We start from the raw sequence: 19,691 nt of genomic DNA, 5'->3' as shown, positions 1-19,691 counted from the left end.
TCTGGGTTGTTTTCTGTCTTTAATTTATATTCCACACATTTTTCTCTTATCTTTGTTTTTTTGTCCACGCTTTATTTTTTCCCTATTTCATTTTTCTCCAACCATGGTTTGGTTTTTTTTTTTTCTCCAAAACAGAATGCTTTAGATGGAAATGGTTAGATATATCTATTCAAGATTCACATATGTGCTGAGGTATACAGCAAGATTAAGTAAACCCTGTAGCATCAATTTTGTCTTCCATTCAAGCCAGATTTGCAGTAAGACTTGGGTAAAGGAATGTGATAAAATCAAATCACCTCTTAGCCTCATATTCTGAGGCTGATTTGAACCTTACACAGTTGCTGGGATGATTCAAAGAAAGTTAATGTAATTTACTGCGTATCACCCCAAGAAACTGTATTTGTCAGCTTCATATAGCCTTGTGAAACGTTCAAGGAAAATGCTTTCCTTAATATTGCTGTCAGGAGTTAGGAGTCAGGAGTATAAAGTCATTATGTTGTAGAATCTGCTGATTTTCTGGGGATTTTCCACTAATGCATTTGCACTGAAGATCTGTAATTGTACAAAGGATCAAGACAATAAAAAATAATATTTATTTTATGTGTAATAATAATGGAAAAAGTTGACATTTATCCATTTGCCAGTTATATGAAAGACGGTATAACATTGCCTGAAAGTATTTTTTCTTCCTATGTATCATAGCTATCACAGAGACACATAAAGATGCTTCCCAAAATATGTAATATTGTAAGACTTTTTTTTCTGGTCTTTCCCTGAAATTGCTGTGGTATTAGCTTTCTTGGCTTTGCAAAATGTTGTAATGCCAAATAGTCAGCAGTCCATGATCTTCAGCTTACTGTTTCTATGTTGTGCTTTGCATAATTTATTTCTTCCATTTGATCTTGAAGATCTAAAAATTCCATTTCTGTCAATTTGATTATTGTGAATCAAAAGCGTATGAGAGATTTGTATTAATGAGAAATACTTCGGGGCTGAGATTTTTGTTAAGTTATTTTTTAGAAAAGAGTTGTCAATTGGGTGTGTCACTTAAGAAGACTATGGGTTCTTGCCAGGGCTGCTTTTGTTGCCAACTGTGTCCTGTCACTTTTATTTTATTCTTCAAGAGCAAGACCTAAATAATCAGTCTTTTTTTTTTCTTTTTTTTTTTTTTTTTTTTTTTTTTTTTTTTTTGTTAGAAAAGGAATTAACTTCCAATTAACTCCCTCCTTCCTCTGGGATCTACCTGTATATCCCAAACTGGGGAACACCAAAAGTTCCCTCATATGTCATTCTGAGTGCCACATATATACAGCCCACTCACCTCAGCCCATTCAGAAACCAATTCTTGTATGTATTAATCATATTTTCTTCTGGCTTATTACAGAAGAGAAAAATATTCAGTTCCAAATGTTAAAACGGGGCACATTTTATTAACATTGAAAGCAGTAAATTATCTCTGCTTATGAAATGAGACTGAGCAATTTCTGCTGAACTCTTCCTGACTTGCCCCTTCATGAGGATACAGTGTTTTCTAATTTCTCAGAGGGCCTTGGTTCCATTAAGGGCGAGAACTGTTTTAAAGCTGTAATGAAAGCCATACGTAGCTGAAATTCAAGGAGGGGAAATGCCCTAAATTCTATTTCAGTAGCTCGTCTAGAGCTATTTTCAATTTTATGTTTATAAGAATGTCAATTAACCTAGAGACTAGGACACACATAGAAGAATAATGATGAAGTGGATGTCATTTTAACACACTGAAGCCAGCTAGTTGGACTTAATCCTTCTTTACAGAAGCTTGATTTACATATGAAGCTGGCCTGTGTTGCCTAATTTAGTTCTCAGTTTGGTGATTTAAATGCTCTTTCAATGTCATGGGACAGCACTGGTCAAAGTTGCAGAAATATTAAAACTAAAAAAATAAAAGGAAGAAATAAACATGCTGGAACCACACTACAATCAGTTTGATTTCTCTGACACCTTTCATAACTGGTGATCACTTTGGCATATACTTGGTAATAACAATAATAACAGTAATAATAACAATACCCTTAATCAAGTTGCAACTGCAATTTGGTATCAGTTGTGTCACTTTACCTAGCTTATGCTGAAGTTGAAGATCCAGGCAAGCCAGATGTTCAGCATGTTGATTTTTGTTATGAACACAACATCAGACCTGCAGTGTTACTTTTGCAAGGATGGGAAGCAACCTTGTCAAGGTTAAAAAGTGTAATGGGTGCTACAGGTCTTTCTAACTTAAATGCAGAGCCATGTTCTTATTGAGAAAAAACAAGGGGAAAAAAAACATGTATGTGAAATCTGCCTCCACTGAACAAAAGGTCACGCCTTAGGCAACTTCTTTTATGAGTTCTTTCATAGTAAATATAAGAGGCAAAGTCATCACCTAATAATGGTTGAGACATTTTTGTTTGATTGTTTAATACTGTATGTATCTGCATGTAATTTTTCCCCCCGCACCTACAATGTGATCACTTCTAGTAATTTATTTCTTCTTTCCCTCATTTTTTTGCAATAGTGCTACGGGATGACTTCCGCCAAAACCCTACAGATGTTGTGGTGGCAGCTGGAGAGCCTGCCATATTGGAGTGCCAGCCACCTCGTGGACACCCTGAGCCTACCATCTACTGGAAGAAAGATAAAGTCCGTATTGATGACAAGGAAGAGCGGATCAGTGTGAGTGCAACCGAGATGGCTGCCTATAGACATAGGGCCTGCATCGAAGCTCCACAGCTGCGTGCAGCAGAACTTTACAGCTTTATAGCCTTTCCCACAGAGACTCATCATTACTCTTGGCAGTTTGCCCTTCTGACCTTTCCCAAATGAGGGGGGAAGGTTGATTATTCCTTCTGGTTTGGGTCTCCAACTTGAACTTCCTGAGGCTTGGTTTGTATAACCAGTGTAACAGAGGTCCCATTAGAGCTGTAGATTTGGTTGTGTAAGGTGGTCTGTTAGATGGGGGACTCAGTGGATGTCTTTGACCGGTTTGGCCTTACCTTTTCTAGATCTCAGTTCACAGAAATGAGATCTCAGTTCAGTGAAGGGAGAATATCAGACCTTTTATCAAAGAGGTGTTTTAAGATACAGTCATATCTATGAGGTACACAAATACTCCATGTGAAAAAAACCCAACAGCTTAGGATGATACTGTAGTGTTGTATTTAGTGTAGTAATTGGGATGTGTGTTCTACATGAAGACTGAAGTTATGTTCTAAAGAGTGGTTGTTCCTGAGTAGGAATACATTTTGAGTAAATGAGTAATGCTGGTTGAATTCTGTGACAGTTCGTTCCTTGTACTGAAGGAAAAAGGGTTCAGCAGAAATACCTAAGTTATTAGAACTATGTCATAGTATTTGCAAGTAAATGGGATAAATATGGGTGCAGACACGTATTTAATTCCTAATTTTTAAATGCCTAGCTTTTCACTATTAATATTCCTTCAATGAAGTTTTATGTTGTATGTAACGATATGTGACTCATTCAGTGCTGACATTCAGTATGGAAGTACTATCAGGAAGCTTGTTTGTGGCTTCGGATGCCTAAGGAAGTATTTCAAGCTAAACTATAAGTAGTTGCTATTTGTGGGCCAGGCTGTCTCTGCTAGGTTCTGCTTGAGTAGAAGGAAAAATGCCAGGGAACTGGTTATCATTCCCTGACTCTCAATTTTCTTTGGCTATATTCCTAGCTTAGTCTGAAGCACGCTATTGTCTAACTTTTGACACTGTCTGTAACTTCATGAGTTGCAAATTTGTTACTTTATTTCTCTCAACTGCCCTGCTCTTACACACTAATAAGCACCCTTTGTAGCCAAGAAAATGTTAAGTCTTAAGGGAGTCAGGTGAATTCTCAGTTTGGGCTAGATTCAGCCTGTTTGCATCAAGGAAAAGAGAAAATCTGTCTTAATCAGTAAACAAGGAAACTGTTCAGACACCAGTAAAATAAAATAAACTAAATAAAACTAAGTTAAATTGCCTTTTTCTTGAGAGAGATGTTAAGAGTGCTTTATATGTCATCATGCAAGAAATAGAAGCGCTCTGTGTTGCCAAAGAGGCAGAAAGAAATGTCAACTCTGAAATGTAAAGCGTTTAATGAAAACCAAAGAAAAAACTTAAATACAGTTAAAATCGGTAAGTATGATAAAATGTGTTTCTACAACAGCTTAAAGATATTTAAATATATAGGATTATAATTTTAAAGCTATACATATATTTACAAAGTTTTAAATGCCTTAGTTGTGGAACTTGCTGCCGAAGAGGGTAGCTTTTTCTGATATCGTTTTTTATCTGAAGTTAAAAATTTATTCCTTGTTTTGAAACAGATACGTGGTGGGAAGCTGATGATCTCCAACACAAGAAAAAGTGATGCGGGCATGTACACTTGTGTTGGAACAAACATGGTGGGGGAGCGAGACAGCGATCCAGCAGAGCTGACTGTTTTTGGTAAAGCAACTCAACCTTTTTTTGCTTTTCACTACAGATGTAATAGACTGAATTGACCTGGGTGACTCGTCAAAATATGAGACAAAACAAGGTTAACAAAACACCGTAGTACTGCTTAAGATGCAGTTCACAGTTTCTGAAGACGACCAGGTTTCAAAGGCTGCAATTTATAATTATGGAGCTGTGATGGCTCAACATTTTCCTTCTAAGTGCATAGTTTCAGTCTAATTGGAGGTCCTTAGTGGTATGCATACAATCATAGACAGTAATGCAAGATATAATGCTCTCCCTCACGTAAATTGCCAAACGTAATTAAGCTACTTCTAATACAGTTGACAATGACTGCCTAACAGAGATTTGGACCAGCTTTGCCTATTTAGATAATTCCTTATTCCTGTGGGGTTGTGAAATCAAACCTTTGTAGGAGAGCACGAAAGAGCTCAATTCATCAGTTAAAAGTCATTGGAAAAAATCCCAAGATCAACTTCTTAAATATATAGAGATACTTTTTTCACTTCTTTTTTAAAGGGCATGAAACAGTCTTTCATCCTGTAAGCCAGGGCATCATTTAAGTTCTTGATGCTGCTGAATGGGTCAAAAATGAATGTTTCCTGTGTGAAACAGCTTCCAGACCTGATAGGCAAGACAAGAAGTTGTTAGGAACATTTCCCCTATGGTTAGGGTCTAGAGCAAGAGTAGAGTAATACTGAACCTAGAGCTGGATCCATCCTACTAACAACTGAATAAGAAGCAAAACTGCAAAATCCTGCTGTGCTACATCCTGCAGCCATGACATTTGTATTTACCATTTAGCTATGGTTTAGTAGGGATTAGTTGAGACATCTTGAGCAAACAAAAGAAAATCAATAAGGAAAAAAACCCTCACTGCTAAAGAAAAAACATATATGCATATAAAAAGAGAGTGTTAAATGTTCCCTCCTGCTACACCTCTTTGATGTCCTTGATACAGTACCAAAATTCCGAACAAAACTGCTTGTAGTTCCAGTAAGACTTTTCATAGAAATCCTCACACCCTTTCTGAAGCAAATGCTCCTAATTTTTTCACTTTCTGTCTAATATGATGCACTGGAAAACCCAGTCACACATATTACTATCTGTATTTGCATGTATGTCCACTTGACAAAAAGCATATTATGGGATTTACAAAAGGCATAGAAAAGTTTCTGCTAGACAAGATCCATGAGTGACTAAGGATTTGCTGCTTTCCAGCATTACGAGACTGTGAAGACTTCCACTCCACTTAGTTTGTTGCAGATTCATGGAAGCATATGACCTTTAAAGACAGAACAAGTACACCTTGCAAAAAAATGGCAGAAAGGATCTCTATTAAATTATGTCCTTTGCAGCCAGTCTGTTGAAGTTGTGCCTTTATACAGATGTAAAAGAGACATGACATATCTTCTTCATCAGTTTAAGTACTGATAATCCCTGGTAATACTCCCTGTGGATAGCAAGCAGATTGCAGTTCTAAACTACAAAGCCTTGAGAAATCCTTAAGAAAATAATTTGTTAAAAAGCATTGAACTGTAGGAATAAAAACTGAAATATGCATGTAATTTCATATCCTGCAGAGCTATGAAACGTATTAGGTTTGTCTTGATATGTAAAATAATACATAGCCAATTACAATATTCTGGTTTTTTTTCCAGGATTTAATCATAACAATCAACTCATAAAATATAATCTAAGTCAATGTTGTGAATACTGAACAAAATCAGCAATAGACGAAATCAGATATTTTAATTCTTCGTAATTGTGTTAGACTAACTAAAGAAAAATGTATTTAAAATTATTTTCCTATCTGGGTATTTTGCTGTCTAAAATTCCCCTTCTATCTACATGTTCCCTTCCTATTGTCCTTTTCATGGTACAAGAATAACACGCCAGAAGCAGGTGCTCAGGTTATGGTCTGCTGTTTGACAATACGATTCAACTATCCTGTGCCCACTTCCTGGCTGCCCCCTGGCCCTGAAGCTCTGTGTTTGGTGTACTGGGCTCACTGTACAGATGTGTCCAGGTCTCTGCTCCATACAAAAGGAGATGGCTTGGCTTACCCTTTCACCGGCAGAATAGTTAGTTGTGTTCCATCCCTGAACTCCAAGCAGGAGCTCATGTGCAGGAGGGCGCAAACACACAATGCACTGGAGAGCATTATCCATGATGTTTCCAGGAAGCAATGGATCTCCTGGACAGTCCAATCAGTCTAAGCATACACAGTAAATCAAATAAGTCCAGAAACTCTGGGAAATATCACATTGGTTGTGCATGTTCAGGTTGACTTTACTGAACACAGGCAAAACCATATAAGTCCACAGCTTTCCTCTAATATGACTCACAGGTTTGAGGAACATGGGAGTACTGCAAATGTTGAGGAAAATATGCTAAATATATCAAAATATGTGTATGTTATTAATATGCCCAACTTGAACTGTTTTGAACATATTTGAAAATGGACTTTATAATTAAAATGAAGATATCTTAGCTAAGAGACTTAGAGAATTTAATAAAGTGGCTGGCAAGCCTACAGCTGATGCTGACTCTGGAGAAGACTGTGTATTAATTATCTGATTATTAATGTCTCTATTCCTTTTCCAAATAACAAACTCCCAAACCTTTTCCATAGCATGAAGGGGGCCTTAGTAAACATGCTACTCCATAGAAAAAGGAACTGTTTCATACTAGTTCTCAAACCTTTCCAGGAATCAGCCACTTGTTACTTTTGGCTTTGCAATTCTTTTTTGTAATACCTGAAGTTAATTTCAGTGTGTGACTGACTCATGACAGACCTCTGGCTCCCTGTACAGTAAATTTGGCTTGAGGCATTGCCTCTGGAAAAACTGAGTCAATGTGGTGGTAACTTGTGGCCCTAGAGGAATAGCATGGAAATCTAGCCTAAAAGATTACACCTTTCCTGAGTTCAAAAACAATAAAATAAAATAAGCAATAAGAACCTTGGGAAGAAGAGGAGAAAATTAACATTTTCCATGTGCAGAATGTATCCACTTGGCTGGGCACCTATTCAATAACCTTTGCTGAGAGATAGTTATGGATAATACATGTAGAACTTTCACAAAACAAGTAATTATTTTTTTTCAACTCTGCATCAGAAACCTAGTTTTCAACATTTAAGCACTGCTAACAGTGTACTGTTAGTGTCGGTGCAGATTGCATTTCTTTTGTTCCCAAGTCATGATTCTTCTACTAGCAGAAAATTGCCAAACTTTCACAGTAAGATATTGTAAAGCAAATAGGTCGTATAAGCAGTGCTTCCCAACATTATTCTCGTGTTTTGAGTAGTGGCAATGATGCATTACAGTTTTTTAGCCTTCTCTTCCAAGCACTACTGCTAGTTTTTGCCTTTATGAAACTCCAAGGTGTAATCTTGGAGTAAAGCAAGAAGACAAGGTCTGTTCACAGAGTCTTAAATTGGCTTTTAAAGGAAATTGATAACTAATCCATCAATCCTAACATTCTTAAAAAAAGGCAGCACGGTACTTTATTATTATGGACAGACTATTCTAAAGGCCAAAATCAGAAGTGTAAGTGGTATAAATTAGGCTTTGCTTGTGTTTGGGTTCATAGCCTTTGGATGAACAGAATTAAAGAAAGATGCAAACCAGAAAAAGTTTCATTCCAATTTGTAAGAAATCTTGGTTTGTAAATATATAATACAGAAGCAGTAATTAAATAAAGTAAGAATTAGTTTTGAAATTAACCTTTTACTATTTTGCCATACAACTGCACTGTTCTCTGATAAGTTTTCAAGTTGTTTTAACTATTTCAGACTCCTTTTATTTTTTCCTTTGGACTTAAAATGGTATGTTTGAAGAGAATGTACAAAGGTATATCTTGTATATTGATTCTGAAGCTCAGTGAAATCAATGAAAGCCTTAGTATATCAACTTCAAGAGGCTGGCATCAAGCAGTGGAAAAAGTTATATTTAGAAAAGCCTCAAAAGAGTATAAAGCATAACTAAGAAGAGTACAAAAATGTCTTAAAGGATATGTCAATTCAGACATATTAAAGATTGTTTTGGATTAATCTTTGATTTTAGCTTTGGTACCTGAACCTTTTTTCAGCTAATAAGGTCCTGTGGGAAGAAGAGGTATTTTTGTCTGATGCTTGAAGAAGTATTTGTGTTTGATGTTCTCTAGACATTGTCAGGCTGAAAGAGATACCATAGTTCCAGAAAAAGTATGCTATGATGACATGATGTTAGAGGGAAAAAATCTGAAGATCCCATAATGAAGGTGTTGTGCCTCATTTTACTTTGCTGAGCTCTGACTATGTGGAAGGCTTTGGCAGAGAGTCCTGTCCCATTGTGTCCTGGGAATTAGCCCCAGAATCTTTCCCAGCCACATGGAAGATCTACCAAAGCCAGGTATACATTCACAGTTCAAGACAGTGGGTATACATTCATAGTTCAAGGCAGAGAAGTTGTCAGGGTGTATCATAAACTTCAGAGCAAAGCTGTTCTTGTTTTTCTTCAAATCCTTGTATTCGGTGCTTGCGGTGTACTTGTTGCGGTTGTCAAACAGCCAGTTTGGCTTTGCAGTATTTGTTATCCACACATACTGACAAGTTGTGTTAGGATAATGATAATGCTGTGAAAAAGGGTCTGATGTGGTCTCCCAAGTCTTTACGTAATGCTCGGTAAAAACTGAAATTAACATGATTGTAGGTGTATATAAAAGGAAAAAAAAGCCACTAGCAACTGATAAAAATCATTCTACTTTATTTGCCTGTGCCTCTTAACAGTGCTCTGTGCCTTGACTGTGCAAGCTTATTGCATCTGGGGTACTGCTTGGGGTGTAAAAGTTTGCAATATCTACACAAGTGCTTATTTCTCAAATGAAAAATGGAAAAATGCCTAAAAAGAGGCAGTAGAAGAATGTCTTTAAAAATCAAACTATTTGCTTTCGCAGTAGTATTTTCATTTATGTGGCCCGCATAGGTAAATTTAGTGTGATCCTAATATCCTGTCTTCTTCCACATCTTCATTTTTGGCAGAGAGCTTTACTTTATCCAGATCATGTTGCAGTTAATGAAATATCTGTGTTATTGACAGCATTCTGAAGTGAAAATTCCAACCACCTAATGTTTCTTTTTTTTTTTCTTTACATCAGAATGCTAACATGAAAAAAGCTTTTAAACTTTTTGCTATTAAACCCCTCCCCAAAGCCTTTTAATTCGTGCTTTAATACTTCTTTCTAGAACATGAAAACATTAAAAAAAAATATGCCTTCTCTCCAGCAAAGACAGAGAAAACAGTTTTAAATCAGATTGAGCCTCTGCATTATGGGGACCATCAAATCCTTCACTCTAGCGGTTGCCTCAGCAGAGAAAATATATTAAGGTAGTTAGGATCATTTTAATTAGATTGAGGTCCCATGTATGGCTGTCTCAACTTTTTGAGGAACAGAGAAAGGGCAATAATACATCTCAAGGTCATCTGAGTCTCTCTAATAGACTGTGATACTCTAGACCAATTGTTAAATAGTGGAATAATTGAGTTCTGGGGTTAACTTGTGTCAGCACCCAAAGCAAGAAAAGGATTTTCCTATGTTTCTGGTTAGGATCAATCCTGCAGGTTTTCTTGCAGCACATACCTCAAGCACTGCAACAGATTGTAGGTGTGTGTTCAGACTGCATTAACAATCTCCTTTTATAACTGCAAGCAAAGTTTGTTCTGAAGTTATAAAGGTCACCCTACTAATAGCACGACTGGTTGACATGACATATAACCATGACCTATTTTATAGTTCTCTTCAAAGATTTTTAATATTCATCAGAGAAAGCCTGGGAAGTGGGTACTTTATTTACTCAGTGAAAGCTTATAAAAAAGCTATATTAAAAATTTTATATATGTCTATGATTTTAATTTATTACCCTTTCTTGTTGTTTCTCAAATATATTGTGTTCTGAATGCTGTTGACAGAGTAACAATGTTTAATTATACCACAAGGCTTTATTTATGAGCAAACCATTTCAAAAGGAAAAAAATGAAAAGATTCTTTCTCAAATTTAGCTCTGAAACTAAATTTGACCTGGCTGCCTGACGAAACCTTCTTTATTTAGCATGCTTGGGCAGGCAGCTCTCTGTCTCCTGAGAGATTAACATTGTAAGCAAGTTATGCAGGTGACTCAAATCCAGTTAATCTCACATAAAGAATGTTAATTGCATTGGCAATGGCATTCACTCTGATCACTTTATAGCTGCATAATTAGCTATTGGACATATTCAAGGGGTTGTCTGAGTGATACAAGTATAGGAAACAACATGAGACAGAACTTGTTCTTTCCTGATTCACACCGAGCAAAATGCAGGGATGATGGAAAAATGGAGATAGCAGTTACTGCTATTTGCACATCCTTGCTATGTGGAATCTGTATTTACATAGCTATTTATTTTCTAGCAACTTCTTAACTGTTTTGGAAAATACACAGTTTGAGAAGCTGATCTTAAACAAACATGTATGTGTACTCCTAAATTGACTTGATGTGGAATAAAGTGATTTACCTAATGACCTTTGGGCCATTTACTGTCTGGTCAGCTGGGTTCTCCTCAAAATGTGATAGAAATTTATTTTCTTATCTCCTGTATAGAAGTATTTAAAGCCACAAGTAGCAATTTAATAAATATGCATAAGTTCATTTCTTAACTATTTACAGGCAGCTTTTATAAACATGGTCTAAACCAATTTCTATATGCAGACCAAGCCAACATACAGGCACATGCAGAGTTATTTAAATTCAGTGTGGATGAACCAGTGTCTCTAAACCGCCTATGCAGGTGCTGACCTGGATCTACATTTCTTGGTTTAGGATCATCTGTTGAAAACCAAATACCAAAATGTAGAGCGTATTGTGCATGAGCTCAGAGCAGGGTCAGTCTGAGCTCTTCTTAGGAGAGGAGTTTTGAATAAGATAATATTGCAAACTTACAGAAAGTTTCATTAAGTTATTTCCTTCTAGATCCACGTAAGTACAGACAAACCAAGTGCATTGCTTAGCAGTAAACATAACAAGTTATGTTTTTGTTACTTTGTCCAGTTTTAATTGTTTTGTCAAACTAAAAGGCTTTATCCAAATTTTTCCATAACTGATTGGAAAACTGTTTGGTTGTTTGGTTTTTTTTTTTAAATTGCCAAAATAATTCATTCATCTCTAAGAATGTTGAATTTTGATCAGTTGCGATGTGAAAGGGGTAAGTGGAGGGAAACGGGAAAGGTTTTGAAGGAGAGGAATGGAGGAAACTTTTTGTCCTAAGAAGTGCAGGTCCCTCATACCGAATAACAGGGACTTAAAATTTGATGTGAAATAGCTGCACCATGCTGGAGATGTAATTTTTTGCTTGTCCAAAGAATTTTCATTAAATTTAGCTAATTATACACCTGTCTAAAAAAAATGAAATAAATATATGAATTCGTACACTAGAGACACCAGGTAGAATGCAGGTCTGAACAGCATTTTCCTGCTACTTCAATGCACTCCTGCTGCTGTCACTCTCCTGGAATGATGATTGGTTACTTCAACCAATTTTTCTTGTGTTAATAGCGTGGATGGGCTGTGTCTGGGTGCCTCAGAGAAAAGAAGCTCCAATTCAAGAGTAGTTCAAACACACAGCGGAGAAGGGTCAGTTTGCTGTGAGGTATGAAGAAGTGAGAGGCATGGATAGTTGGAAGGAAGATCGGACTTGTGAACTTGCTGGGTTCCAGCTGTGTAAAGCAATATCCTGGGCTAGGAGGAGACAAATTGGCTAAGGAAGCAGTCGGCGGCTGGAAAGAGCTGGCACAGTCAGGGGCTGGAACACAGAGGGAGTTGAGGCAGTGTCACAAGCTGACAAAGACACACAGGTGAGGGTAGGATCAAACCTAGCTGGGGATTGGGAAGGGTCAGGAGGCTACATGCACAGGGAAGGAAAAATCTGATTAAGCACACTCAGGACAAAGAGCTGTAGTGAATGTTATATATGGCTTGTACACAGATTTGAAATGGGGAGTAAAGACTGAGATTTCAAGCTGTGGAGAGAGACTAGAACTGAATTTACTTGCCACAACACTGCTGCAACCTGCAGGTCCTGGGTAAGACCAGGAATCGGACAAAAGCAATGGCCTGGGAAAAATGGGGAGAAGAATGTCTGCCCCTTAGACATTTTTATCTCTAGCATCTGGAAAAATGGTATAGATTCTTGAGCATGTCTATTCTTCCGCTGACAAAATAGGTTTTCCCCTGCCAATAGGTCCCCCTGCTAGTATCATGGAATTCCTATGTGATGCTATCACTCATTTACATAATTATTAACAGGTGGTTTTGTGTTCCTTATTTTCGGACTTAATATTCTGATTTGTAGAAGTGGTGAACATTTTATCAGCTACAACAATTCAATGGAAGCTGAGCTTTGAACACACAAAATTGATGCTAGTTCTCAAAAAAAAAAAATAATTGGCAGTTTTGTATCTCAGGTTGAGCATCAAAAAATGTAGCAGATTTTTTTTTTACTTTACTTTCTTAATCTCCATTACATCTCAGAGAGGAGCTATGAAAATAAGTCAATTGTTTATGAAGCATTAGTAAAGGTGTAATTGAGGTCATGGGGAAATTAATAATTCTGTCTTTGAAGAGAAGTTTGAGTAGTATATCAGGAGGCCACCCACTAAATGGTACAACTAAAGCAAAATATTAAACACCTGCTCATTAAATGAATACCAACAATCTGGAGATGTTTGGGGAAGTAAAAAAGTATGTGATCATATAATTGCAACCAGTCTCATAAGCCATAAACAGATAGGGAGTGATTAAAGGGCACACAGACAGCCTTAGTTCTGGTACTGAGGTGCTGCATGCTTGATTTTGCAACTTTATTAATGTTCTTTCAGTGGTTTTTTTATTATTATTATTATTTGTATATAATAAACATGGATAGCCAATCCATAAACTCAACTCTATAGTTATGAAGACAAACTGCCTGAGGCAGAATCTGTTATTGCTTACATCTGTGTGAATTTTGAATAATTTTTTAATGACATCATACCCTTCAACTTGCTGAGAATGAAACGTGAAACGTAGTATGTAACCAGTTTTAAATGTCTTTATATTAAATTCCTGTCTCAAGTGGAAATACTGCTTCATATAAACCCAGTCTTATAAATGGTTTGACTCTAGAATAAATAATTTATGACAATAAAAGTGTGTTATGACTAGGAGAGGACAACAAAATTTATGCAGTCCAAAGGCAACTTGGAAACTAACCCCAATGACATCCTTTCAAATGAAATTACCGGTACTTTGAGTTTGTACCAGTATAACTGAGATCAGATTGTGGCTCTGCATCTGGAGTTTAAGCAGGCCTGTACAACATTAAGATGATTAATAATATTTGTAGCTGTGCAGGCTAACATAACAAGGGTAAACAGGACTTATTATTCAGACCTTAATTTAGTTTTCTGTGGTGAAGTTAGAAATGAGGATCAGGGAAGCTCTGACCTTTGTACAATAGTCCGCAACGGCCGAGATGCAGAACAGAGTTTACATTTTCTTCTGAAGCATCAAGGTATTGATTATGGCCAGAGGCAGGCTACTTCCACTGGCAGCTCAATATAGAGCAGGCGGCATCTTTTAGATCACACTCTGTGTATGCAGCGGTGCTGAGCCAAAACGTTTGCACAGCCTTGGAGACCTCTCTCTCCGCTCGCGTGGCAGCTGGGCAGCCAGTGCTGGCACAGGCATCCTTCTGGTGGCACTCAGCTCTGGCATGAGGGCTGGATGCAACTGCCCCTGCCTCTCCAGCCTGGCAGTCGTCTTCCGGGCTTTTTATGTACACCATCAGTTCCACTTGTCTGAATTTGTGGAGCTCAGCCTCCTTTCATCATTCCATGAATCGGTAAACAAAAAGATGCTGAAAAGTCAAAAGTGTTCATTTCAACCCTATGACTCACTAAGGAATTTTAATGTCTCTTTCAAGAACGGCCCACGTTTCTCAGGCGACCGATCAACCAAGTGGTGCTGGAGGAGGAGGCGGTGGATTTCCGATGCCAGGTGCAGGGGGATCCCACACCCACAGTCCGGTGGAAGAAAGATGATGCAGACTTACCGAGAGGGAGGTGAGAGCAACATTCATGTTCCCCACACTTTCAAATTTCAATCGTTGAGTTATGCTGGAATCCCTCCCTACTACTTATAGTTTGTTATTTGACATTGTGGCCAGGGTTTATTTCCCATATTGCTGGTCTTTGGCACCACAACACCCATTCCAGGGCCAGCTGTGGGTTGAATTGTCCAGGTCATGGATTCCCATGGAAAGACGAAGAATGATGCGTAGGTGCTGTGAGCACATGAGTATTCACTGAATTTGCTGAAGAAAGTAAAGATGTATGAGTGATAGTAGCCTTGATAATAATGTGCTGATACCAGAAAGGAGAAAGCATGGCTGGAGAGTTGCCAAGCTGCTCCGTTGCAGTAGCAGGATGAATTAGAAGCAGAGCGCTGTGGTGGGTTTTGCTGGCTCCTTGGCTCATGCCTGTTAAAACCCGGAGAGAAACCTTTCTCCTGAGGAAACAAAAAAATCAAACTAGCAGAACTGGAAAACAAGGTTGAAATCTGGAACAGGCCCCTTGTGTTCAAGAGAGATTTGTTTAGACCAGATCAAACGTAGAAGATTCCAGAGTGAGCAGGGGATGAGAGCCTGTCCTATACAAGGGCATTAAATTAGCTTGGTTCCTTTCAGCTAACAAACAGAACAGAGTTTGGTCCCCACTTTCTGGAACTTTTTCTAGTTTCGATGCTGAATCATAATTAGATTAAAAGATCTTAACACAGAAATAAGTCTAGGAACAGGACTTAGAACCTAGGTCTCCACAACCCAACGAATCCTTCTGGCCCTGTGAGTCCTGATTCGTTTTTGCACAGTGCTTTTAAATTCAGCAGGAGACATGAACTTTTTTTCCATTTTTCCCCCACCACCACAGTTGATTGTTCTTTTCTATCAGTGCTGGTTATTCCTGGGATGTTGCCAATGGAATTTGTTGAAAGGGGAAAAAAATAATATATATATCTAAATGTTCTGTTCTTTAAACAAATGCTTTAAACACTGGACTTAACGTAGGCTGGCCACCAATGTTATTTCTGCTCTTCCAGTCATGATCTTAAAAAAAGAAGAGCTGCAATGATGTTTTGTGGCTAGTTTGTGTCAGCGTGCATTAAGTGCACCGTGAGCACACTACTAAACTCGGCCTAACTGAAACGAGTTAGACGTCGCTGCCGGCTTTCTTTATCACAGCCTGGTTTACATCTTCAATCCAACAAGGTGAAGAATGTGGTAAGACTGTTATCTGGCGGTCTTCATCCACTTGCTAAATATAGTGTTTAATGTCCCATACAATTTCATGGAAACCAGTGGCAAAATTCCTCAGTCATATAGCACTTAGTCATGTTTGTGTCTTAGGCTATTATCTTTTGTTTCTCAATTTCTAAATCTTTAAAGAAATCCCAAAACTCAAATTGGAGAATACCTGTTTTAGTTCCCACATCCACAACACTGTAAGATGTCTTACAATTTCTCAGTGACATATACTAATGTAATGATACATAATCTAGAAAAATATTTCTAGATAATAAGTACAGATACATATGTGTGTATATATATATAGAAATACTTATATTTTAAAATTAATTTCCTTGCAATTTAAAGCAAATTTTAAAATTACATAGCTGTTTTGCTAATTATATTGATAGATATTGTATGCATGTAATACATAAAATAGTATTTTGAAGAGCAGACTTTTGGATGGTGAGATGAATTTTTCTCTTTGCTTGCTATTTTGCATTGTAGAGTAGTCCACAGTAAATACATTGTGCTTCTGTGATTTATTCCTATTGTTGTGCTACTTCTGTTGTTTTAAATCACATCTACATTCTGTAAGCAGAAGTAATAGAAGATGAACCAACAGTCCCTTTGATTAGGTTGCACTTTTATTAGGTGTTTTTTTTAAAGAATATGTTCCTTTCATATTTTACTGTGAGAAACACAGTACTATGTGCTTGATAATTTTTTCTGTAAATTCATGATTTATTTCTAAGGAAGAAGAAATGTAACACAAAGCATAGGAAAAGTTTTCACTGGGCTTTTAAGGAAAAGAAGAGAAGGTTCATCAGATACATTCTGATCATAATCAACTTCAGGCTCAGAAACTACTCACAATGTTTTGCAGTGTTTTTACACTGCTGTTTAACATTTCATTAACTGTGTTTTAACATCTTTAAACAGAAAATGGGGGTATGTCTTCATTTATGTCTGCTTCCAAGAATGTCAGAGGGGTGGGTAAAGAAGGGGCAAGGTTGCAGAATCTCATGCTGGAGTCCACCTCAGGTAATAGAGGACTTCCGCTGCCCATGTAACGGGTTACCACCACCTGATCTAATCAAGTCCAACATCTGCACTTCAAAAGCAAACACTTCTGATGATTGGGACTCTATGTTTTCTTTTCTAAAATGTATCATTTGTATAGCAAGATATGTAAACAGTGTCTTTACTGTCCTAAAGAGGAAAATTTCAAACCATGATGCTTAATCAAGGAATATAAATATCTAACACCTAAACATCTAAAAAAAAAGCTGTTGGTTTTTTTCTGGATTTTTTTAATGCAAGGAAAGAAATTTGTCCAGGTGTAGTCTTAATGAATGGATGGATAAGAAAACAATAATATAACAATCTTATACATTAAGAAGAGAATTTCCAAGTTTTTCCTCCTTGATGAAGTGGGAGATATTTTTTTTTTCTTTCCTTTTTGAGGTAAAACCAAAATTACATTTCAGGTTCTGAGCTCCTGTATTTTAAGCATTTTAACATCTACAATGAAATATGAAACCCTCAAGGAATTCCCTTTGTTATTCTTCCTACCTGTGTAAATCCTTGTTCTGAGCAGATCTCTGCAGCTATTTGTCTTATAGCTTTCAATATCAATTTCCTGTTTCTACAGCTAACCATGTTCTTTGCACATCTGCCTGTTTTTGTTCTTTCAATAATTTCTTTTTTGGCTTCATCCCTAGATTACAAGACAATTATAATAGGTACCTGTTTCACCAATTACTGCAAATTTTTAAATGTGTCTATTGTTAATTCAGCCTTCAAAAGTGTCTAGTTCAGTGATAGCAAAGTGGGATAAACTGGATTTTTGTATCCATTGTGTTTCTGTTATTTGCTCCTGGTGAATCCCAGGATCAGTGATACTGGATCCATAGTCTTTCAGAAATCTGTTTTTCCATCTTACTTCCTTTTAGTTTTTTTAGCGACACATGTGAGAGGAAAGAGAAAAGTAATCCCAGTAATTTCTGGTGACAAATATAAACAGCATTGCTGCACCGATTAGTGTGTTCAGTAATAATTGGAAAATAATTTCAGGCTGTTACAGTTTTAATTATAAAGGTCCCTGGTGAACTGTAAGCATCTCCAGTTGCATTTGCATTGAATGAGAACAAAAAGGCAACTTCTGAAGAAATCATTATGTTTGAAAATATGAGTAAAAGAAATTTAATTTGGCCATTTTCTTGAATTGTCTATGTAATTACCCAGAACTTCATGAATAACCATGCTTCAAAACTGAGAACAGAGGGACATAAGTTTATTCTGAAGGTGTAAAGCTTTATTCCAAATTTTAGCTGTTTTGAATTGATCATCTAAACCAGCTATAATAGTCTATATTTTTATTTTAAAACTTTAAAGTGGTTCTTATAGCGGAAGTTTTCAAAATACCTAGGAAAAATAGCTCTCACTAGCAGTCAAAGGAAGTTACTTGTCCAGTGTCCTGTAGACCTGACTTGAGATAACAAGATGGTGGTATGCATCGTGGAGCTCTCCTGGGTACGGCTGGGCAGGAATTAAGAAAGCTATAAGGACCAGGCAGAAAGAATGTTGTGACTTACGTATGCTAACTGTTTTCATAGTTCTGTTACGTTGCTATAAGGATGAACTAATTAAATTCTTTAGACTTGAAAGTTCTTTTTAAAGCTGAAACCAATCCCAGCAAATTAATAACTTGCTATTAAAAAGGTTGATATTGCACCAGCAGGGAGAAACAAAGTTCAATGTGAACTCTGGCGTATGTAAAGGCGTTTTCCAGAAGTTGTCATTTTTGAATCGGTGACCCAAGACCGAAATGAATTGTGAATCAAGGGTGGAGGTGCATGGTGTACACTTTATCTTAATTGCTCTAAAAATTTAGCATCACGGTATAGCTTCCACAGTATAAAAAGGCTAGGGAATAGTTAATCAGGTGTGACTCATATCAGACTACTGCAGGTGAACAGGATATTGTGGGGTCACCAGTCCTGTGCCTTTGACTGAAATCCTAGTTTCACTATTTCAGTGGTTGAGTTTCATTTCACTATAAGTGACACAAGGAAATGGCACAAAAGTTTTACTAAAGCAACTCAGACAATTGTGACCATACATAATGATCAGGACCTATTGAAAATTGAATAAAAATTGTATTTATACATCGAAGTCTTTTTCCAGCCACATGTTCAGGTAGCCTTCCCTTTGATGTCTGCTTGGCAGAAATTAGAGATTATAATTTCCTGCTAAGGAGCTGATTATCTCCTGTGTGGTGAGAAACTCAATATGGCCTGTATCAACTTTTAATTCGTCTGCTTTTTAGACCTGGTAACAGCAAGAAAGTTATATTATTTGGGAGCCTCCAGCATAAGAGTGGCATATCCATGAGTAGCAATTTAATAAAATTTGAATAAGGTTTGTACAGTGTTTCATGTCTTCAAATTTTCAAGTGAAGCCGAAGAAAGCAGCTGCATAGCCTGTAATTACATAGCAAGTAATACAGGAGGGGGGTGTATTTTTTTTTTAGGCAGTGAAGAGATTTTCAATTACAAGTTAAAATTTATGACACACTATAATAACTGTTTAAACCTTTTACATAGAAGAAGCTACCAGTGCCAGCTCTTTGGGAGAGTGAGGTTAGCTCAGCAAATGTATTTTTCAGTTGCCTTAAAAATGACTGAGTAGCAATCACATGGGCCTTCTTTTGCATTCCAGCCCAGAACAGCTGGTTTAGCTCAGTAAATACATCTTTAATGAAATTACAACCTGCTCTTGTAAGTTGCATTTACAGGCACTGTCTGATTAGATGAATATTGTACTAGAGATGAAAAGTGGCAACTGCACCAGCAGGAAGAGGTATTTGTTTTATGCACCACCCACGCAA

General features: G+C 37.1%; 1 protein-coding gene across 11 annotated transcripts in view; it reads left to right on the top strand.

Annotated features, from left to right (window-relative positions):
* Positions 1-19,691, top strand: part of ROBO2 (roundabout guidance receptor 2) — a 475,778-nt gene that overhangs the window by 321,805 nt on the left and 134,282 nt on the right. For all 11 annotated transcript variants that reach the window (XM_055802479.1, XM_055802483.1, XM_055802482.1 and 8 more), the window contains exons 3-5: positions 2,534-2,691; positions 4,334-4,454; positions 14,441-14,579. In XM_055802479.1, coding sequence (XP_055658454.1) covers positions 2,534-2,691; positions 4,334-4,454; positions 14,441-14,579 — 418 coding nt within the window. The remainder of the gene's footprint in view (positions 1-2,533; positions 2,692-4,333; positions 4,455-14,440; positions 14,580-19,691) is intronic.

This window comes from Falco peregrinus, chromosome 4 (genome assembly GCF_023634155.1).
Source record: "Falco peregrinus isolate bFalPer1 chromosome 4, bFalPer1.pri, whole genome shotgun sequence".
Taxonomy (NCBI): Eukaryota; Metazoa; Chordata; class Aves; order Falconiformes; family Falconidae; genus Falco; species Falco peregrinus.
This window is presented reverse-complemented; position numbering and strand designations above follow the sequence as displayed.